Source organism: Egretta garzetta, unplaced genomic scaffold (assembly GCF_000687185.1).
Source record: "Egretta garzetta isolate BGI_Z169 unplaced genomic scaffold, ASM68718v1 scaffold397, whole genome shotgun sequence".
NCBI lineage: Eukaryota > Metazoa > Chordata > Aves > Pelecaniformes > Ardeidae > Egretta > Egretta garzetta.
Window position 1 is genome coordinate 9314953 of NW_009260493.1, and position 24495 is coordinate 9339447.

At 38.8% G+C, this 24495-nt stretch overlaps 1 protein-coding gene across 4 annotated transcripts in view; it reads right to left on the reverse strand.

The window, feature by feature from the left end:
- AKAP7 (A-kinase anchoring protein 7) overlaps positions 1-24495 on the reverse strand; it is an 89498-nt gene that overhangs the window by 25309 nt on the left and 39694 nt on the right. For all 4 annotated transcript variants that reach the window (XR_004842688.1, XM_009644367.2, XM_035899766.1 and 1 more), the window contains one exon: positions 21136-21280. Coding sequence is in view for 3 of the 4 variants with exons in the window: in XM_009644367.2 (XP_009642662.1) it covers positions 21136-21280 (145 nt within the window). In the remaining variant the exon portion in view is untranslated. The remainder of the gene's footprint in view (positions 1-21135; positions 21281-24495) is intronic.

The following is a 24495-nucleotide window of genomic DNA, read 5'->3' on the forward strand; positions in this document are numbered from 1 at the left end:
GAGGCAACCGCCCGTCTCCCCTTCCTCGTCCTTCTGCTGAAGGAGGGGCGGGCGCTTAAAAAAAAAAAAAATAGGCACGATTTGGCCACCTTCAACCAGGCACCGGTCGTTTAAAAAGTGTGAAGTGCGGCTGTGTGCCCTCTGCCGCCGCCGCTCCCCTCCGCAAAACTGCGCCGAGAAAGGGCAGGAGGTGTGGTTAAGTATACATCAAGTATATATATTAGGCATCTATTTACTTCATAAACGGGCTCTCCTTTTTCCCTCCGGAAGCAAAAAGGAGGGTACAGGACGGAGGAAGGAAAAAAGCTGGTGGAGCTGCTGGAGGAGCGGCAGGCAGGGACCACCGCCAGCAGGACTGGAGCCGCTCACCTGGCTTCCCTCCAGGTCCCGTGCCCCCCTTCTGAACAGGGCACGCATTGCAAGTGCGGCTGATGAAGGTCACCCGGTGGGTGCAATGAACAGGCTTGTCTAAGAGAATAAAAGCCCCAACGAGCGGCAACATCAGTAAAGAGTAAATTAGTGATTAAGGGTGAAAAATAATCAAGGGCAGTCCTACAGGGATTAGTACTAGTCCCAACATCACTCAACACAGTCATTAATTACTTGAAAGTAAATAAGTCATAAACCACTCAGGAGTGGAAGTTTGGCATATGCAGTGAAGTGGGACAGTAAATGAGCGCAGCCTGCACGGCTTTGGCAAATGGAGTCCATTCATCCAAAGTACGTAAATAAAACCAAGTGTACATACATTTTGTCTGGGTATTCTTGCGTTCACCAGAACCAAAACCGCCCGGCTCCTGACCTACTTTGTCTTGTCATTCATTGAAATTTTGAAGGAATTAGACAAACGCTACTGGGGTGCTCACACGCTGTTAGCTACCAAAGCACCCTTGCAGGGTAAGTATATTGTGAATATCCCAGCTTTGACTGCAAGTAGCTGTCATCACAAACCGTTCTGTTAGACAACAAAGAATGTACATGAGCTACGTGGCTGAGAAGCAGCTCTCTGGCGTGCAATGAATTTGTATTGAAGACTGACCCATGGCGAGCCATTCCTAATGACAACAGACACTGGATGCCCCGTGTCTCCTAGAAGCTGAGGTCATGCTACAATTTTTCCTTCACTGTGGGAATTAATAAAATCTCTCTCTTCTATCCAGATGTGTATTTCTGCTAACAGGTAGACATGTAATATTTTGAGACTTCTACATCTGTTTTATTTACCAGAAATCTGCCAAGAAATTTTAAAGTTATTGTTGTAATGGACAGGTAACACACGCACATACACACAGGCAAAGCGTGATCCCACAAGCCTTCCATCACTAGGCTGATAACAAAGGAATGCAGGTGTACATACAAATTGTGGGATTACAGTCTAGAAAGTCTGCACACAATTTCCTGTCCAGGGAAACCACGGTGTTTCACTGAAAGACCATCTTTACTTTTGAAAGTAATTCTTTTACATTCAGAATGTAAAAAAAAATTTTAAAAAAATCAGAACAAACCAAATTCACAAATACTTTCCATTAAAAGACCTAATCTTGCACACCTCTTCTGGTAATACCTGCAGTCATTGATACATTTTGAGCACCCACTGAACATAACAGAGAGCATGCGATAGCAATGGTTCTCAGCATTTGATATTAATATGAAGGATGGATACAGCACGCACTTGTTTTCCTTATCACACCAATAAAATAAATGATAAGGTTTAGATGACCTTTTTTTAATATTCTTGTTTACATTCTGAAGCCTAGTACTTACAGTTGAAAAAATAATCCATTTACCACAAAATGAGGGTATGAATTCTGCTACTATTAACCTCCACTTTGTAAGTGTTCTAGTTAGTACGACACGCTTTCCAGAAAACCAATAATTTAATCAGTGGCAGAAATTCTTCACAAAAATGTCTAGTGCTTCATATTCAAACTACTATTTGATTCATGAAATTATATGTTTGTTTTCCTAGATGTAAGAATCTCAGACTGGAGAATCCTATGAATATTTCATATTTCTTATAGAGATAAGTCAGCTTATCCGAGAAGAACAAGTGTAATATATTTAATATATTTGTAAGGCATTGTTCCTTATGAAAATAGAATTGTCTTTAAGCGAAGTACTATCCCAAAACTAAAATGCGTTAAAATAAGGTTGCCAGGTTGCATTTTTTTTTTATTCTTTTCCATCACTACTCTCTTATTAACAATAATTAAATCATCTTCTGTTTTAAGAACTATTCTCTTCCAGTAGCAGAAACAAAAAATCAGGATCAAGTTTTTTAAATAACTGTAACAGTTATTAAGTTCTATATTCATAGAAATTCATTTCAGTTGTGCAGTTGCCTCACTTGAGGAGATGCTGTCAGCCTAACCAACAGCAAAAAGAAAAGAACATGACCCATATTCTACAACCTAAGTGAATTAAACATGAATACTACAGGGCATAAGTGAAGCCAGGCATCAAAGCACAGAGACACTATTTCTAAGAGTGAGCAGCATCTTCCATTCTGCTCAGGATCAAAACAAGACCACAGGCAACCTTCAAGGCAAGAAAACAAATATTCTCCACCAGAAAAAGTTAAAAAAAATCAGAAATGGTCAAGTAATACACCAAACAACACCACAAATTTTTCACTTTTATGTAGGCATAATCTCCTTCTCCATAGACAGATCACATCTATGTAGTACCCAAATGAGTATAAAATTCCCAGTGCTGTCATCTTTTTACAAGCGTGTTTTACAAAGCAGCATATGAAGAACAAAGTCCTCTTGTACTTAAACCCAAGCATCCTTCTGTTAAAACATGCAATAACCACAGTTGTTCTTACTGATTGCTTTCTAAGCAGCCCTGGCAATCCATGGATGTCAGGCTGATAATACTCTATTAAGCAGTTCTGGAATAGTCACAGCTGGTGACAGACCTCTTCCATCCATCTACGAGCCATCTTTTAGCCAAAACTAACAAAGCACAAATGTGGATACAGAGAAGAAACAAAGGATCCAAGGAGGGCCCTGGCCTTTTAACACTGACCATAGAATCATAGAAGAATCAGATCATTAAGGTTGGAAAAGACCTCTTAAGATCATCAAGTCCAACCGTCAACCCAATACCATCATGCCACCATGTCCCAAAGTGCCATGTCCACACATTTTTTTAACACCTCCAGGGACGGTGACTCCACCAGCTCTCTGGGCAGCCTGTCCCAATGTTTGACCACTCTTTCAATAAAGAAATTTTTCCTAATATCCTCCCCTGGTGCAACTTGAGGCCATTTCCTCTCATCCTATCGCTTGTTACTTGGGAGAAGAGGCCAACACCCACCTCCCTATACTCTCCTTTCAGGCAGTTGTAGAGTGCAATAAGGTCTCCCATCAGCCTCCTTTTCTCCAGGCTAAACAATCCCAGTTCCCTCAGCCACTCCTCATCATACTTGTGCTCCAGACCCCTCACCAGCTTTGTTGCCCTTCTCTGGACACTCTCCAGTGCCTCAATGTCCTTCTTGTAGGGAGAGGCCCAAAACTGAACACAGTATTCGAGGTGTGGCCTCACCAGTGCCGAGTACAGGGGCAGCATACATGCTCTAACTTGCAAGATGAGGGTAGAGACCATGACATCAATTGAAACCTCCCCAGATGGATATGGTCCATCTTAAGTATTCAGACATACATTCTGTGACAAAGGTGGGCCTGACCACATTTTCAGTGCTTTGCTAGCTCAAGGCCTGTGGCTTGTTCTGTTTTGGCATCTCTCAAAATTTTGGTGAGATACACAAAGTACATCTTGACAAGTTATAGCACAGTGGCAAAGCTTTCAGCTGTTTCAGGCATGTGTGACTGGATATAGAATTAAATAACTCTATCCTGAACAGCCAAAGATTATTAAAAATGAACAAGCCTGAAGAGACACTGGTATGCATTTTGCTGGGAGGCAGGGAAGCTGGAGGACACCCTGGGATCGAAGCTGAGGGGTGGGATTTTTCCAGGTAAGAGATGGCAAAGTGCCACCCTTGATAAAGGGTGGTTGCCTAGACCAGCCAAAACAAACTGGTGCAAAACCAGCAAACAGAACCACTGGCCTCTATGAAGCAGAAATTGCAATTTTGAATCTTGGAAAGTGGCTCTTCTCAGAGCAGATAAAGACTAAGAAAAACTAAAAGGTATTCAGTTCTAAGTAGAGGCAATTTCAGCCTTCTTAATGCTCCTGAATACTATTCAGCTGATCCAGAAAGAAACTAGCAAAGCGTTTTTTGATGATGCTTGTGGTGCAAATTATGTAAAAAGTGGGTGAGGAAGAAAAGCTGATCTGCATTTCAATTTGTAAGTATTTCTGCACTCAGAACCTAAGCTGTTCCCAAGCCTATGTATATAAACGCACACACACACACACACACACACACACAGGGTGCAGAAGACAGTGTACCACTGTAACTGTTGTTTTGGAAGCACCTACCAAAACAGAATTACAATCCCCATCTAGAAGAAAAACCAGGGATAAGCAAATCACCTGTTGGACTTGACAAAATGCAAACATTTTCCTACTGTGTTTGACAGTGCTGACTATGCTCCCATTTCTTTCTGGTACTTGGTTTGTAATGCAATGTGTAATTCTATCAAATTTTCAATTGTGTCCTTCCGAAAACACTTCCAATTCAATTTTTCTAGAGAAAAAGCTTAAATGACTAAATTAATTTTAAAGTATTTGATTTTCTAATTCTTCAATGGCTTAAGAATATTCCTAGAAATATGTACTATAAAGAAGAAAATGATACTGAGTTGGCATTTGCATTCTAAAATAGAAGTGCCTATTTTAGCTATGCTTTTTTAAACCACATTAAAATACTTCCAGGGAAATCTCACCACTAATATGTGTTTTACAACACTGCCTTCTAGAGAGAGAATCTTGCTCCTGTTCACTGTAAATCACTATTTCTGTCAGTTCCACTTGCTGAACGCACTGTACCTTTCAGCAAAGGCTGGGATGCCAGCCATCGATACGCCCGCCTTCTATTTTAAGTGCAACCTCAGGGTGAGGCTCAAGACCAAATCTGCCAACTGCCCAGATTGTTTGCCCTCAGGAATGCATTCAGAGCCATGTTTAGAATAAGCCATACAGCACCTCTAGGTGAAACCCCCAAATATATTCAAGCTCTGCAGAGTACTCGTGGCAGCCTTCTTTGCACAGTGGGTGTGTCCATCTGTGGTGTGTACATCCCGAGGTCTCCCATCTATTCCTGCAGTGATTGTGCCTGACTGAGAGTGGGTGTACGAGATGGACTTCATTCTGGATGCCAGCATACAAGAATGTGTTCCCCTTGACATATGAGACTTGCAGATGAGCCCCAAGGCAATGACAATGTGAAAAGCTGGGTCAAGGTACCCCTCATACTTCAGAGTCTACCCAAGGCTCATCTAACAAGCCTAAGCCTCTGAGACCTATCAAGCATTCATTTAATTCAATATTCAGCTAGTTTCTGCTGTTATGGAAAAGAAAGATTAAGGAATGTATAAGGGCAGGGACACCAGAAACTGAAGGATACCTTAGTTATTGTGAGGGAAAACCCCTCCAAAATCACAAAAATAAATCGAATCTCTTAGCCTAATACAAATTATTAAATGCCACATGAAAAAATAGTGCAATTTAAGTCAAGGCAAAAATTTTGGTACTTATATACTTTTTCCTTCTAAAATTTCGAAGGTAAACTGAACAGTTGAGATAATGAGGCTTTAAAAGGGTTATGTTCATAGCCTGGCAGTCTCTCAGTGATTCTGCCAAGCAGTAAGTAGTTAGAGACAGCTATCGTTGTCCAATGGTGCTTTACTGAGAGTTAACCTGACTGTGAGGCCACCAAAAGAAGTTTTAAGGAGAACATAAAAACTTTCCCTTACTTCCAACTTATTTACTACAGTAAAATAATGAGATTTTTTTCTTATGTGTATATAAATTAAACAAGAGAAAGATGTGGTAGTATCAAGACTCTAATGACTATGTTCTGATATCGAAATTGGCAGATCTTAATTTCCAATACAATTTACCACTACATTGTTTGCCTTTTTTTTTTTAAGAGGACTTCATTTTTTTTCCCAAATGTTGTTTTGAATATTTTCTTTACTTTCCTGATTACATTTAGCATTTTTAAATGCTTATTTTGGTGAACAGGAAAACCTGGCTACCAAGAAAAAGAAGTTCAAGGTCTGTTCTTGTACTTCGTTCCCTTGTTCTCCATTCACATGTGACAAATTTTTGCATTTAAAATAAAATGCAATATGAACACAGCACAGTGAGATATTTTTTGCAATGTACATATATTATCAATCACATTATGTTAAAGCTTGCCTTCTGGAACACTGAGTGTTGTGCACAGCCTAGAAGAACAGTTCTTTTCAGAAAAAATCAAAATTTCCACTAGAAGAAGCAAATGGAAAAAACTTTTTAAAAAAGCAAAACCCCCTTAAAATAAATGGTGACTACTAATACTCTTTCACTTCAAAGTTTGTCAAGAAAGTCAGTGAAAGGCACTGACACTGTACCACAGTTTTGTGTGTCAGATCTGCTAATGCCACTGACCCCTGCCAGTATTTTATTGCTGATGTATTGCTCTTCATTATCGTTCTACACTAGAATTCTTCTGGGATTTGGAACACATAAATAAACAGGCTCACTGAATGTGCCTGAAATTTAGCTGGCATAAGGTTTGCACAGGGAGGCCCTGATTACAGCCCTGTTTCCATTCCTGTTGCAACTTTTCCCTGATCCCTACATTTGGAGCCCACATTTGACTTTCTGAGAATATTACAAAGTTCCTATTCATCTGCTTGTAAAAGCTGCTGGTAAGAATGCCAGTCAGGACAGATTTGAGATTTAAGACAGTCCTTTCTGTAAAATTTTCCTTTATTTAAGGGGCACTTGACATTACAACAGTAGAAGGCTCCTTAAATATGTATTTTTACAGTCTGAAGAAAAAGTAAATGTTGAATAGGCAGATGCCTTATGCTCTTTGAAGTTCTGGAAATAGTAGTAATAAGTTACTTCTGCTGACTTTCTGGTGAGAACAAAACCCCAGCATTTCAGGTAATGTTTCAATCTTTTGCCATATTATTCTGGTGCGCCAGTGAAAACGTGGTATTTGGTGCAGTGCAAATAAATACTTAGCATTAAAGAACAGAAATGAAGGGACCAACGCTAGTTACTGTGCATTACAGCTATGTTTTTAAGATTGTATCAAAGGCTTTTCATTATTCATAGGAAGAAAAGAGGAAAGTAGCATTAGGTCAGCAAAGGAATCCCTATAAAACTTATAAAATCACCATTAATAAGGTTTTGATGTTGTCAGCTGGTATTGTTTGCTAGATTGCTGCACCTTAATACGGTTCACCAAAATCTGCCTGTGCGCTGTCATTTGCTTTAGTAAACTGTATAGCTAACGTGTTGTCAGCTGATATTGTTTGCTAGATTGCTGCACTTTAATACGGTTCACTGAAATCTGCCTGTGAGCTGTCATTTGCTTTAGTAAACTGTATAGCTAACCAAGGAACGCACCTTAACCAATCTGTTTGTTCAGATTATAAAGAAAAAAATATTCAGAAAGAACGGGATTAACGCTTGACTCCCTTTCCTTTGAAATAACACATTTCATCTCAAAGCTTTCCAGAAAAGGAATCTCTAGATTTGAAGATATCCTTAAATATGTCCTTTTCTTTCACAGCCAAGAGTCTTTTCAGAAGATCAGCCATAGTGGGAAGAAGGTCTGTGAATGGTGCAGGAAGAGAGAAGGATGCTCTGCCCAGTGACCAGGTCCACTACATAATGTAAAGTATTTTTAAGTGCTCAATTTTAAGTGCTTGACTGGCGCACACATATGGAACATTTAGGAAGTGAGACTGATGCCCAAGACTGATTCCCAGAAGAATTCTAGCTTCTTCCACGCCAATGAGATGAGAAAGCAGCTTAGCTTTCCAAGCAGTTAATTCTCCACCATTGCCAGGGCTTTGACCACTGGCAGCAGGCAAAATGGCCTCGTTCCACGCCTGCACCTGTGAGACTCCATAGGAGCATCATCTTTTCAGCCTACCTATACCCATTCATCCTAGAGAAGGGCCAGGTGGGCTAACAGCCCATTCTATAGCAGAGATCAGGCTGGACTACGGAACCCTCTCTGGCTTTATACTTCATGCAGCTTCAACAGCTATTTTCAGAAATTCAGCAGTATCTCCCATGAGTTTCAAACAGAAATCAAGTATGGACCCTTCAGGCTGCCCTCTTGTTTGAATTGTCTTGCCTGATTTCTGTGCAGCACCATAGCTTTCATCTGAGATGCACTATGTTATTTAAAGCAGTATGTACGAGGTTAAGCCCATATCTACACCAGCTAAAACTGATACATGGAGTACAATCTTTTGCAGGTAGCGAATACACTAAACTGTTAAGCTCTAGTCTGAGTATACGGGTTAAAACAAACTTATTTCAGGAACAACTTTGGTCTCAGTCCTTCCTAAAAAGAGAGAAATGGGGCAATGGAAAATATTTCAGGATCTAGCCCACACATTCTAGAGTATTGTAAACATTTAGTCTAGCAATTGCTTAATCTGTTTCTTTCCTTTTACAATTTTTTTTTCTCTTTTAATTTAAGCTATGAAAAGGAAGGGGAAAACAGCACAGAGTTTGAAAGGTTCATTCTCACAAACAGGCACAAACAAATGCATTTGTTATTAATGTATCTTTGCAACAAGTGTACTGCATAATCTGCATCTATCACTTGCAGGTCACCCCTTAGCATATGGTTTACCAACAGATCATAAACACACTGAGAAAGGATGGAAAGTTGGACAAATGTTGGTTTAATTTTAACTAATAGCTATTACACTGCCATGACTGCCTGCAGGTGAATCTATCGGATTCATCATCATGAAGAGAAGTGCCAGATAGTCTCTACTAAAAGATCAGAACAGGCAGTAAAACGCTGACTCATTTCTTACGGTATTCTGCTCCAAGGTTTTCTTGAGACCAAAGCAGAAACTCATTCTAAATGGAAAGGAAAGGAGAACTGGGAATGTCAGCCAGCTTTTGCTTTTTCAGATGACTGTGAACTAAACTCCTTTTGGTTAGTCATACACAGATTCTTGTTATTCACTTCATACATAGATCAGAAAAAGTAAGCAACACAAAAATTATGTCCTGCCCTAATTTTACCAGAAACTTCTGCTGGAAACCATCCATTCCTTTGCTGCAGACCAACAGCCTCCTAATTTTAATACTGATTTAAACAAATAGTTCTGCTAGTTTTCCATTGTTCCCCAATTACAGATGAGATAAAATATTAGAGTTCATTAAAAAGATGTAAACCTAATTATACTACTTACCCAAAAGGCTCAAACATTAACAGAATATACTTACAGATTTAAAATGAAAATACATGCATTTTCAAATAAACTCAAATCAGTTATTTTGTAAGTCATTACATAAAACAGTATTGACAACAATAAATGTGAATGTTATGTATACCTGGACAAAGTAAAAAATAAAGTAAGAACAAGTGAAGGAAAGCTTGTGCACTATGATTTTCTATCACATCTCTATAAAAAGCCGTAGAAGTGATATCTATTTAATATAAAGTTGGTAACACTGAAAGTGCATAATCCGAAAGTTGTCCTAGAAACTTATGGATTCAAAAGTGAGCTAACAGCTAGGAGTGATTTACTGGAAGGTTCTCAAAAAAAGCCAGCTAGCACTACCCCTAGAAAACTTCTTGTATCTTCATCTTGAAACATGCTTATTGTCTTTCAATCTCAGTTTTTACGATTTATAACTATGAGGGAAGTGTGTTCTGGAATTTTATTTTCATATATGAACACCTCTTCTATTTGTACAAAAATTGTATCATTTTGTGAAAAATATTTTCATTCTTAAAAAGCAATTCAAGAATTGGGAGCCTTGATTGAGATGCCTATATTAATTGAGTACAACATAAGTAACTGAGTGGGCATTCCTACATATTTCTTTACTCCAAGGACACAATAAAGGTCAAAAAAAAGGGAACGTGATTCTGCATTTCTGTCAGAACTAGGAGAAGATAATAGTATCTACTAAATGAAATAATGAATTATTTCTCCCTTTCTCAATGTATTGAAAAATATTCCTTTACAAAATGTATTCATGTTTAAACAGGCTTTAAAAGACATAAAATGCTATCCTTTGCTCTGGATTCTCTTTATTTCCATAAAATTTCTGTGTACTGTACAAACTACAACTGTGATTCCCTCCTAAAGAAGGGAGAGAGACATTAGTTTTCATCCTTAGCAATGATAAATACGTTTTGGAGATAGGAGAAATACTGGTTACACCTTCGGTATCTGCTCTGATTTTTAAATTGCTGTTGTATACTAATTGATAAAATAGGATTTATCTATTTAATTACAGTGTTAAACATTAACTTTTTATTTAAGTGTTAATGAAGCTTGTATGTACAAATTCAAAAGACAGCATAGCTTGAAAAATGGGTTCACACACAAAAGATAATAACAGCATGCAACAGTCAAAAAAAATGTTCCTTTAAATGGACATGAGACTCTCTGAACCGTTTCCAAAGAAAAGAAACATTTCAATGAATCATGTACAAACCATACATGTGAAAATGAACATCTGGGTTATACTCAGTCCAAAGCCTATCATCGGGAACCTACTGTGCAACTGGTAGGAAGCAGCTCTGACATATGTCAAGGTGCCATATTAAGTCCCATAGTCAAAGGCTGTCCAAACCCACATTTATTCAATGCTTATCTGTGGTGCTTTTTCTTAACTCCTCCATGCGAATACCACCCACTTCTGTGGCTAAATTGATTAAAAGGATTCCAGCAATAAAACAGCTGCTTAAAAGGAACATTTTGCATTACCTCACAGTAAAGTAAATACCAGGAGTTATGCTACATAGACATGCATGCATGTGCAGATACACAAACATGCAAACACACACACACACAGAGACATCTCTATATATGTATGCATCAACCCTCTATACTCATCATTTGTCTCTAATGAATACCAAAAAAAGACAAGGACCAAACAGAGCATTTAGACAGGAGTGATGGGTCTGCATCCAAAAACTGAATAAAACTCAGATAGATATTCTACCATTGCCCAGCAGTAGACATGGTCATGTCAGAACTGGCTCAGTTTGACAGCCTGGGTTCCATCTGCTTAGGATCTGGAAACTGGACACTCCCTTTCCTAAATTGGCCACAGGACTAGGAGTCCAGTGGGCATTTTAACATTGTGCCTGTGATCTCCGTAAGACTAGACACTCCAAGAAATAATCACAGGACTAAAAGTCTGACCTGGGGCCAGGGGGAGCTCATTCTTTGTCTCTGTGAGATCTGAATTCTATGCTACTCTGGAGAAGCTCCTTGAAGAACATAGGTGCATCATTCAGCTTCCATGCTAAGCTGCCAGATGTGGCTTTTCCAGCTTCTGGGGGCTTGAATTCCCTCAAACTGGGGGAAGAAAACAGCCCTGATGTCCAATTTGAGTGGGAACTGTAACCAAACTATATATGTAGTAAGTATTTCCTCTTTAAAATAAAAAAGTAAAACCTGATTTAAGAACCAATGTATCATCAGCAGAGGATACTGGGCTTTGGACCCCAGTAGGGTGAGATGCCTGACTCAGAAATCAAAGGAAGACAGAGAGGTGTTGACACAGTTCTTCGTTGGATGTTTTGCCCTGGCTTGTTCAATGAAGCGCTCAGTTCAGCCTCCAATTCCTGGACTCTGCTCTGAGATACTGGACTCTGCACACAACTGAAAATGGAGGCATCTCATTCTGGGGCCAAATTCCTACAAAGATATTCACCTAAAAGCTTTCTTTGACTTGTAAATTTTGTTTATACAAAAAGAGGTATAACAAACCCCTCCTTTAATACAAAACAACAGGACTTGTCAATGTAATACACCTATCAAATGCACTTTTCAGTCAGGTAGATAACATCCATTCAGTCCATGTGTTATACTTCATGGCACAAAAGACTGCGGACCAGGACTGTGAACCAAAATCTGTTTGGAAAACAGCCCTTAGGAGAGAGCCTGTAGAGAGGATTCTTACTATAATTGCACTAAAAGCACAAAGTTATTAATATAATTGAAATGATGGACCATTGCATCTGAATTTGCACAAATGTAAATTTCCCTGGAAAAATGTATACATATGGCAGAATGCAACCCCTTACAGATTCTTCCATTAAATAGAACAATAAAGATGAAAGTGCTCAAATAAAAAAAGCAGTACTCAGAATAGCTACCACTACAAAAGGCAAACTTACTAAATATATGCAGCTGGCTAATTCCAGGAGTTTGAGCACTGCAACTCATCTAGAGGCTAGACAGGAGGGATGCTAAGTAGAAGCTAAAAAATATTCAAATATTCAAAAATATTTTGGACTCAACCATCACACTCTACTGTATAATTCTTACCTTTAAATCTACCCTAACACAGAGCACTATGCTCCCAAAATAATGTTCTTTTCCTTAGAATTTCATTATGTAAGCCTCACCACCACTGGTTCTGTACCACCAAAGTCCCAAACTGAGAAAGAAGTGAAGAAAAGGACTGAAAGTGATTGGGGAGTTTAAAATTGAAAGGTGAGATAAACAATCAGAAGTAACTCAATTTTTAAAACCTCTTAGCCCTTGTTCCTTGTAAGCAACCTGAATAATTACAGCATCATGGTAAAAATTGGTAATATAAGCCAAAAAAGGCCCCATGACGTAGAGAAGCAGTAAAAATATAGATGATTCTTTGTCAGGAACTTACTTATAATAGTTTAAAAATAACTAAGGCATTAGAATTTACACATCTGTATTTCAAAGTACAGATTTAGGTTTACTTTGAAATACATGTTTGTTATGCCTATATAGAAAGAATTGTACTATAATATTTTAAACTCCATTTGGAGAAACACTATGCCTTCATGTGTTTTGTGTTCTTCAAAATTAAGAAAAGCTATCCCCAAGAATATAAATAACCACTAAGTACATTCAAACCACTCCAGGTAATGGATTATGGAGAAATATAAACCAGATGCTCTGTATGTTTCTGAAAAGAAAAAAATATATAAGAGAAGCGCTGACTAGATAACTAGACAACTGCGGGACAATTGGAAGGTATAAATGACTGAGGTAACAGCTAATCCAGATTACGGATGGTAATTGAGATATTTGGAGATTAACATCTCTACATTTTGCATAATATGTCAGGAAAGGAAATTACAATGTATAGAAAATGGAATTCACCATTACCGCAAAGAATTCAACATATGCTTCTAAAAGCATACATCCACAAGTAGGTATATTTGCCATGTAGAATAATGATTACTTTTACTTACTTTCTTGTGAAAATAGCATTTCTAATATTAAAGATACACTAACAAGTCTCTTCTTCTGCCAAATCCTAATCAAATGATGTACATTTTTAACATCCAATGTGTTTTGTGTTTGCAATAAGATAGATGGGAATGGGGAAGGAAAACTATAGGGCTTGCCTGCATTTGAAAGATAAGACAGATTAACACTGGCTGAGAATTTTAAAGTACTAAGAGCTGTTTCTGAATAATTCTATATGTGAATGCTCTTATTTTGGAATAAGAGTGCTTTGTTCCTGTTTAGCTTGACCCACTTTCCAAACGTATTTAGTTAGGAACAGTTTTATGTGTAAGAAAGCCTTTTGTTTGTTCTCTTGATTAAAGCAATAAAGTTCAGTATCTGGGGTTTCTTAAACATTTTCTAAAAATAAACAAGCTATGGAAACAGTGCCTAGGTATTAAAATGCAGCTGTGGCATTTTCACCGTTTCCCTTGAATAAGTGATTTCAAGGGTAAAAGGTTTTTTAAACAGTCTTCAGTCAGCAATTACTTTCTGCTGTAATCCGTAGGCAGTGGATGGTTACTCAGAACTCTTTAAGATAAATCTGCTCTTTGCAAAACATGAAGTTACAGCAGATATTTTAAAAAGTATATGCCAAAGGGTCAAACTGTAGTGTCTCAGCACTTCAGAAATCAAGCTATTTGCCTAAAGTAAAACCGTGCAGTCTGAAGAGGACAAGAGGAGCTTACTCCTCCCGCACTGAGCTGACCTAAATCCAGGTGAACAGAATCTGTGGTGCCAAGTAAAGCTGCCAAGCTCAGCAGTGTGCCAACCACGTGCACCCAGGTATCTGCTCAGAATGCAAGAAGCATGAATCCACACTGACTAAGAAAATACAGTGTAGACATGTTTAGAAACTTTAATAATTGGAAGCCTATCTTTAGGTGTCTCTAAACATGTCTAATGAGTATGAACACAGATGCGGGTTCGACCTATGTCTGGTACCACAGCTTTGGCCACATACGTCTCCTGACCTACTCATGCTTGTGTAGACATTAGTACATAGTTAAACACTATATTATCAGCCTAGAGATGGCAGCCAACTCTTGAGAACCACAAAGAACATCTTAATTAAGCATTGTCATCTCCACCTGATCCTGGGTACTCCTTGTCTGTTCCATAACACAAGCAAGCAGGGTACCTTAAACCACTAAAGCAGTATCAGATAGCTTATGTCACGAGTGGTTAACACATTTAATCTTGCAATGGAACAGCGGAGACATAACATGAAAGACAGTGTAAAAAAGTTATTTCTTATGCATTGCTCAGCCATTTATTATTGGCAAGGTTTGGCACTGTTCTGCCTGCAGTAGTTCTGTTCTAACCCACATCCTCTGCTAAATTTTCAAGCTGTGAAAGAACCTAAAAGAGAACGTAGAAGCTATCCTACAAATAAGACTAAAGAAAAAAAAATCAAGGAGTGAAAGAAACAGACCTAGGCATACTTTGAAACTACAGAAAAAGAAGAAAGGACAGATAGCAGATAAAATCAAAGAATGATTCATTATTTTAAAAGAAGTGATTCACTGTCATGCGAGCAAGAAGGAGAGTAGAAGAAATCAACATAAGATGTGCGTAATTTTGGAAGATGTAGAATCTGGACAATCAAAACAGCATTTACTTGGTTGCCACTGCTGTTTCCAGTGTGAGAAAATGTTTAATTGCTGGGTGAATAAAATCAGTCACATTTAGGTCAAACTATCTGTAGACAGAGAAGCGGGAGAGTACCTAAAGGAGACAAACGGCAGGCTTTCTCTTCATTTAAGCCAGTGCCACTTCAAAAAGATTCCAGACAAACTGGGCAAACTTCATATTGCAGACTGTATTTGAACCGTCTTATTCCTTGACAATAAAGGCAAAATATTACTGCATGTTTTTGCTTGACACCGTAAGTGCTTTTTTTTAAAAAGAGTAAACCGAGGGATGTTGACCATCTATCCAACTACCAAGTGGTTTCCAGTTCTTTTATTTTCAGTCTTCTGTTTCTTCTCAATGTTATCCTGAGTTCGTAAAGTGATGTTATCATATCTATTTTCTCTTTCAGGTACAGACGAGTCTCTTCCATTCTCCTTTCTTCTGATTCTTTCTTCTTGGTGGGTACCCCCAAAATCTATTGCTGACAAACTTATCTTCAGTCTGGAGAGCTCTTACACAGGGTACCACCAGGAGCATCTTGTTCTTTGTTTGAGGCATGGGTGTTGAGCAGCTGCCTGGCTAACATCGTAAAATGTAATGTGGAAGCATAAACTGCACCACTAAATCCTAAGTCAAGATCATTTAGGTTTAATTAACTAAAAAGTTGCTTAAATTATTCAACCAGCCTAACGGCAGCAATCTGCAAGAATAAATTTTGTTTGTAACATGTTCCATTCATGTTATTGACCTCCCTCAGAAACGTGAAGCTTGCAAATATAAAATGCATCTTTTTGCCATTTAGTTGAAAATTTGTATCTTTCTATATACATATATAAAATTCACAAGCAAGCTAATTAACAAAGATTAGCAACTGTTCAAGCAGCGTATCTTAGACTCACACCTTACCTATCTTAGACACTTCTTAGATCTTGCCTGTCTTACACACACATTTTAGGATGGGATGAATGACTTTCTGTAGGTGCCTTCCATCTCAGAGAGACTGCAGAAGGTATGTTGATGACAAGGTCAGACTGGACACCGAACTTGTACACGGTTCCATTGAAATGTAAATCAACCCACCAATGTTCTGCTACTTAAAAAGGCATCTGTTTGAGGTATTATTTGAGCAGCAAGGAGCATTACCTTTTACCATATTATTATGCTTTTATCCAGATAAAATAAATATAAAATGTTTGTAGTCTGATATTTCAATTTCCATATTGCTACTGCTAGATTGCAAGGGTAAGAGTAACTGTAACAGCACTTTAACCTCCAACTTGGCACACATTCCAGATATATGGGTTCTGGCTGTGCAGAAAGTCAGAGTAACCTGCTGAGTGGTTTCCACGAAGGAACATACTTCTTGAAGTTTCTCTACCTCAGAGATAGCACAGAGAAGGTCTGATATAGAAACTTCTCCTTACTAGCCACTCAGGAGAACCTTATCACAGTTTACAGGCTGAATACAGCTTGGCATGTGGTACCTTCCTTTAATGCGTATATAATCTCATTTTACATTAAATTACTATAAACAAATTTTCTTTAAGTGTACAAAAATCTTCATGAATGGATCCTGAAACTATTTGAGATACTTAATGCTAGAGCCATATTTAACATAAGAACCAATCATTCAGGTGAAAGCGTATATATTGAGAAGCTCAACTGATTCCAGCAATCACTGGTCCTCTTTGGGATTTGGGGTGACACACAACAGCTGCCATGAGGTTGGTGCTCTGAAGAAGGACACTTGGTTGGCTTACTGTTTTGTTTGCTTTAAAGAATGAACTGAACTCTACTTTGAGGATGAAGCTTCAACATTATTGTCACAGTCTCGTCAAATTTTAACTCCTGTATACACACCCTGCAGCACTGGCATGCAGATGCAGAGAAATCTTCTGGTGCAGATGTGGGTAGGGTCTGCTGAAGATGGTGGGTGCTGCTCTGTAACACTGTCAGAGCCTGTTGACCTGCTGTGCATATTGCTGCAGCTCAGCAGGTGTTTCACCACTGCCTTTATTTATATCAAGCTTTAATGCTTCCCATATTTTTAAACGTGCTTTTAAAATTCACACCTACCAAGCTGGTATGTATTGTGGCACTTATTAGCTATGGCAGCATGCGATTCTTTGTTGTGTATGGATTTCTGTTTCTAACATGAGCTCTAATCCCTTTTTAGATCTTTTCATCTTATTAGATGCATAACACTCAAGTCTGGCCCAAACTCTAGGTAACAAAAAGTAAATACTGGTTTTCTATTATCTGTGTACTTCAAGGAAAGAAGATGCGTGAGTACACGTATACATAAAAAGAACTAGAGCTAGATACAGTATTTTGTCTGTATTAAGTAATTTTCAAATTTCACTATTTCTGACATATTAATAGAACTGCATTAACCCCCTCCTGTGTTTATTTTAATATCCTATCTACCTATAGTTACTAAAACACCTATTCAAATCACATTTCAAAATGTTTTAAAATTAGTTTTTCAAAATTCATTAAAATATAGTTTCTTCTTCTCTGAAATTAAAAAATAAGTCATTTAAACTCTGCTCCAATAATAGCTGTTTTCCTTCTCCTATTGGCTTTGGATAAATAGAGATTAATGTGTACAAAACCAGAAAAATTAAATGTATGTATTTGGGCAAGATGTAACTATGTCCATATAGTACTGAGAAAAGTGGGGATAATAATACTACACTTCCTTAATGTGGTAACAGTGAAGAGCATCCATTCAAATACCATGGCTAGAGAAAGCCAGATGTAGTACTCATGTAAAAATAATTCAGAGCAGAATTCTGTTCGGACTGTGAAAATGACATTTCCCATAAATTCTTTACACATTGTCACACCAGGATTGATTTAAAGCCAAACAAGCATCTGATTCTTGCTCTGAATACCAGTTGATTGACTGCTGTTATAAATCATTTAATGCGACTCAGATTCAAAAGACAGCTGAAAGACTGACTGTCTCATTTTAGCATTTTGAAATGTCAGTAACAAGGCAAGTTCAAGAAGAGAGATTTAAACAAATGTTTTGAAAAAACAATGTCAATATCTACCAAATATACTACTAAACGGCTTTTATTTGTAATGAGTTATTTACCAAATCCCTTAATCAGATACCTATTCCAAAATATTCTGAAGAATATTTGTGAATAGTGGAGCCTCAATTTCAACCAAATGAAAGATTTTATACCATGGTAAATAATCTTGTAATTTCTATTTCTCTAAGCATTTGGATGCACATAAATACATATTTGAATGTACAAACATATACAGAAGACATTAGATATATAGTTATATACACATATAAACATGAAATGTGCATAACAAGGCAAAAAATATGATAATATATTTAGATAGTTTCATAGATAGATATGTATAAATACATCTCACACTAATTTGGACTGGTTTGGATTTTGCAATAGTGTTGTCATAATTTAAACAGACATCTTACACTTTTTTTCCTCTGTACTGCTTTTGATTTGTTTTGTAACTGTCTACCTAAGCTAAATAAAGGTGCCCCTAAGTGCAAACAAGAACATTAACAGGACATAATATTTAGCATTTGCAAATTGCCTGACATGTTTAAAGTATTGTAAAAGTATTTAATCCTAAATCCTCAAAACAGTCCTCAAGAACAGTAAGCACTTCCACCTGCAATGCTGCAGCATAGGGAAACATGTTACCACAAGGCAGAAACCAAGCTGACACCAAAGCCCTACACGGAGTCCTGGAACCAGCACTAACTTCTAAAAGCCCCTTGTCTCCAACATGGTCTTAATTTTGATAGCATTAAAAATGAAACAATCCAGATCTTGAAAAGTGGCTGAAAACCAGCAATGAGGCACCAGGTATAACCAGGCATAACCTGCCTATTAACCGGTATAGTTTTTATGATGATGAAAAAAACCCAATATCTGCTTAGGAGAAATGCGAGTATAATGCATTATTGACAGGTATTTCTGTCAATTATAAGCCTTTGAAAGTTGGATCTTTCCATCAAAATTACCTCAACTGGAAGAGGTGCCTGGATCAGAAGTTTTCTTTTTCTTTTATGCTCACCATACCTTTAAAGGTTGTGCAGAATTTGGGGATAGACACAGTACCTTCATAAAGTCTTCATCTTTTCGAGAGTTCTTAGTCCTTAACCATGCATCTTCATAACAAACAGAAGTTTTCATCTTTTTGAGACTTCTTAGTCCTTAAGGATGTATCTCCATAACAAATAGAAGTTTTCATCTTTTTGAGATTCCTTATTACTTAAGGATGAAGACAGGGCTTTCCTTTAAAACTGTCCACACAAGAAAAGATTCCAGTGAAGATGTTTCTGTTCAGCTAGTTGGGATGGCAACAGTCTTGGAAGATTTCCCTGATGTTGCATGTTTTGTTCTTTCTTTCTGAGGATATGATCATTCCTTGGTCACGAATATTTTCATTACTAAGGCTAGTATGCTTTGGAGTGGGAAATGTTAGATCCACTGAATAATTTGCTTGTGGGAATGATTTCTGGTCTTTTTTTTTTTTTATGTATTTCTGCTTATTACCAGAAATCTGGAAAAGGTCGTTGCAAGGTATATGAGAACAAATTTATCATAGTCTTTAAGTAAGCATTTCATTGTTAAAGCTCCTTGTAAAAGATTTTTTTATATTTCTTTCCTACTATTAGAGGATCCATACAAGGATCGATGTTCTCTTTTCCTTAACGAGGTTAAAGTTAAGACTGCTTTATTAAGACTGTCCATATTCTTGTTGAGATGGAGCTATTGCTCACTGACAACATGCCAAATAGAGTTTTGCTCTATTTCTAAAATTCTATTTCTAAAGAAAAAAGACAAAGTTAAGTCTTCACATGAACTTTTGGTATGAATTTCAGTATGTCTTTTGGTATGAATTTCCCATGTCTTCCAACACCTCTACATTCAACCTTTGACATGACTTCAGAAAAAAAAAATAATCCCAAAATCATGAAAACCAATCTATGCCAATACAAAGAAGAAAAAATATAAAATTACCTCCGGAGACCATGACCTGTTCCCTGCTATAAACATGTCTTTTGAGACTCACCTCTAACATGACGTATATAAAGAATCAGCCTTATTAGGACAGGTGAAAAAAGCAATTATGTAAATAATTTTGCATTTTGCTGTATTACTACTTGACTGTCTTCCCATGTTACCTGATTTCTTAAAGATATGCAGGTGCAGGAATGGTATTTTTAAAGATGTTCCCAACACATCATACAATATACTCCTAGATTTCAAGGGGTGACTGCATTTAAGAAAAAAATCCTCAACATTCTCTGGTTAATCCACTCAAAGAGTGTTTTAACTCATGTTCTTAATATGACTAATAGCAGCCCCAAGATCCACTATCAGCTACTGGGAACTAACCATCACAGAGAGTTTCATAGCACAAGCCATTATCCTGCAGTGTCTCAGTCCACAGACCTTCCATGTGTACCACCTGAAGTTCCAGCTCTACATGACTTGTGGCAGAAATGAGAAGACAAGCCTTGTAATATTAATTATAGGGATGTGAAGCTTCTCTTCAGATAAAGCAGGAGGACACAGCTGTGATTTCTAGCATTGTAGTGATCTAGGCAAGGTGTCTGTAAAATGTTTAAAGTCTTGATGATATTCTGAACAGCTATTATGAAAACTGTTGTACTGCTGAAATTCTATCTGTATATGAATATAGTCCAAGTAAGGTCACATCTCTGAAAACCAGAGACATTTCACTTAGGTTTAACCATCTATAATTATCACATCTAATCTAAGTCACACAGGCTGTCTTATAGTCAACAGAGAGATGAGCAGCTTCAGAGTGTCGTACATCTCACTTATCTTAAACACTCATTTTAGGATGAGAAATGGAACTGGATTCTGGGGACGGATTGTTGAACATAAACTTTAGCTGTCAGCAAGAAGCACTGCACGGTGCTCCTGGAGAGCCAGGATTAAAGGACGGACTTCTGTCAGACTCCATGGATATTACTACAAGAGTCGCCTACCATACACTGCAAAAAAATGTCTTTTCAGGCATATAACTTACAGACACAATTGATATAAGAGGAAAATTAAGATGTACTTACCAAAAACAATAGAGGACTCACAGTAGTAGTAACCATTCGGTTGCTTTTTTTTCAACATGGAGCAAAGATCTAGACGGTGCAGGATTTCATCTCCAAAATAATGGCTTTTAAAATCTTCATACAGGCTTGAGTCAATTTTTTTCACCTTTAAAATGCAACATGAAATTCAATTAGGCATTCTAGTAGAAGACTGAATTTTCATGTTTCATTCCTATAGTTTTCATTTTAACCAGAGATATAGTTAGGATGGAAAACTACTTCAAGATGCAGAAAGAATACTGAAACAATAATGTGCCAGATCTTCCGGTTTAGTTAAGCATTGTCTCCTACAGAACTTAAACAAGGAAATAAAAGTGTCATTACACCTCCTTTCTACCCCTCCCTCTTCAGTACTGTAGGAAACAAATCAATATACACAATGCTACAACTGCTTTAACTTCCAGTGGTTTGCAACAGTCTTCATGGAAGGTGCAACTGGAAATTATTCTTGCTGTCATCACTGGGCATGCTACTACAAGGAAGAATTTCCAATGTTTATCAAGGGCAGTTTTGCAGGTCTTTAAAACCACCAAACAGGAAAATGTGGTTGTATTTAACAAGCACTAGGCTTTTTATCTCAGCAAATCTAAAACACCTCCAGTGATTTATAGTATCAGTATCATTATGTAGTTTTGCATATACAAAGTGGAACATAATAAATATTCTATTAGGCTGTTTTCAGAAAACCTCATTTCAGTAGTTATTTTAAGAGTTTAGGGCCCCTCATTCCATCATATTTTCAATAAAAATAGATGATCTCTGTAGATAGTCAATATTTTCTCCTTCAATCTACCTCAGAGTAATGCTGTTTGCTTTTTAAAAATCATTACTATATGCTAAGGGATGTTAGGGGTGACCGCTCCCTCCAGCAGCTCCAGCCCAGGGCTCCCTACTACCTGGCTGCTGGAGCCCAGCCCAGTGCCCTGGGGACTCAGGGTCTCTGACAGACGAACCTGCTGCTTTCAAGTCCCAGAGACACATAAACATGCTCAGAGGACATGGACATGGCCACCTACACAGGCTGCCACAGACAAGGCGCTGCCTTCGACAGCACCCACATGGACAGCTCACATGAGACGCAAGCGTGGACAGACACCAGCAGAGACAGAAGGTCACTAGTGCAGGCGTGCACATGACTCTCTCCAGATTCACAAGCGCACGCACATTTGTGCATCCCCCAAGCACCATCACGGCCTCTCTGCCTGCCCTGCACCCGTGCCTAGATCCCAGGCTCCCTTACCCACCCCATGGGTCCCCCCCTGGTCCAGCCTAAGGTTTGGTAGAGAACACCCGCACCCCTCACACACACATGGTTTGGGGAAGATACAGACATGTGTCCCCAGCAGCCAGCACCCAGCACACTGGCTTGGTCAGGCAAGCATGTCCACCAGCACCGTTTTACACAGGGGGCCCTTTTACACCCCATTCTGTCCACTCTTCCTTTGTTCCTCCCCATCCCCTTCCCCTGAATATTTCCCATCCATTTACGCAGCCCCACCGAGCCCCCCAGCACCCTGGACACTCAGCTTCGCATCCCCAACAGATGCAAAGTCCTGGTTTGCCTGGGGTTTCTTTATAGCCCATCAATTATTGTGACTGATGAGGTTTGTTTCTTGGTTTTGTCTGTTTGACAGGTTTGTGTCTCTGTATATTTTGTTTATGGCTTCCCCCTTCCCATTTGACAAGGTCCTCAAGCAGACCATCCTGTTGAAATAAAGATCCCCGCACTCCACATGCCCCTATCAGTCCATGCGTCTGACCAGCTTTGGCTCTTGCTACTGCCTCCCTTACCTTATGCTGGTCAGGTTTGCATCTCTGTATGTGTTGTTTAGGGCTTCCTCCTTTTCTTATTATCCCCTTCCGCACTGAAAAGGTCCTTCACCAGACACCCTAAAGGGGACAGACGCTGTCTCCTTCCTCACACCCTTACACTATATATCCGTTCATCTGAGCACACACTCGGGCACTTCTTGTGATGCTTCATTTACAATTACTCATATGCAAGATGGCTCCGTGTTGGCATGTCTACTGAGCTTTTGCTTCGGTACAAAAGTATTGACTTCAGAAGCACTTTGCTTAAGTATCTGTACATTTGGTTCTCTAAAGTCTAATTTAGGGACTTTTGGTCCCCTGAAGTCTAATTTAGCAAAGGTCAGAAATGTCTCTCCATTTCCTTAATCTCTTAAACGCTGACATCTAGTGGTGGATGCTTTTCATTTCGGGTACACAATCCCCTTGGAAGTCTACGTTTATTCCAGCCTCACTCTCATTATTTAAAATTTGATATTCTATGGCTAGATTAGTCCTTATGTACTAAGGTTATTTTGAAATTAAATCATCATTCTTTGCTTTTTGGCTGACAGTTCTTTGAAATACATTTAGATGTCAATCAGTAAGAAAAAAAAAAGACCTTTTCAGCCAAGAGAACACTTGTCAAAATGTGAAGCCCTGAGTACTTGTGGAACAAAATGAGGAAAAGATCAAAATCACCACTTCACGCTCCGATAAAAAAATAGCATTTACAAGAGGTCGGGATGTTGTTTGTCAAAACCAGATTGGTAAGGTGTGAATCAAACATTGAATGCTCAGGAACTGAGCTATGCTTGTGATGCACCACTGAAAGATATTTGGAAATGCAGCCGTGGGAAACCTATATTTTTAGTAACTTGGAGCAATTTCTGGAGCACTGTTTATAATGAGATGTGAAAGGATGAAACTGTGCAGGTGCATGGGAAGGTCACGGTTCATTTCTTAATTGAAATGGGTCTGGAGTGGTAGAGATGAGAGGCGTTACCACATGGGGAAGTTATAGATGCTGATTATAGAGATAGGCTATAACTGGGGGAGGGTGAGAAACAAGAGTACTTGAGAGGCCATTTTGCAGCATTCGGTGCTGAAAGGGGAGAAGGAGACACCTGCCTCTTGAGGAAGCCCTGTAATCAATGGATGCCTGTGTAACGTGGGCACCAAAGAGACAGCTCTGGTAGCCCTGTCATGTCTGTTACCTCTCTGTCTGCACCTCCTGGGAAAGCAGGCAGGGAAGGCACAGCAGGCCGTCCCCTGCCTGCAGTTAAACCCTCCAGCTGCATGGAGTCCCCGTGGCTGCTGTCGGCAGGCGGCCAGGCAGCGTTTGTCCCTTCGTGGGATGAGGGGCAGGACACGGCTGCAAAGCAGGGCGCCCAACACTCTCCTGCAAGCAGCTTCAGTTTCCATGTACCAAACCCCACAGCCAAAATGCCCAGCTCGCAGCACCACACCTCCAGCTCTCCGAAGGCGAGGGCTGCCTGTGAAGGTTCCGTTTAGTTGCTCGAAGTAGCTCGT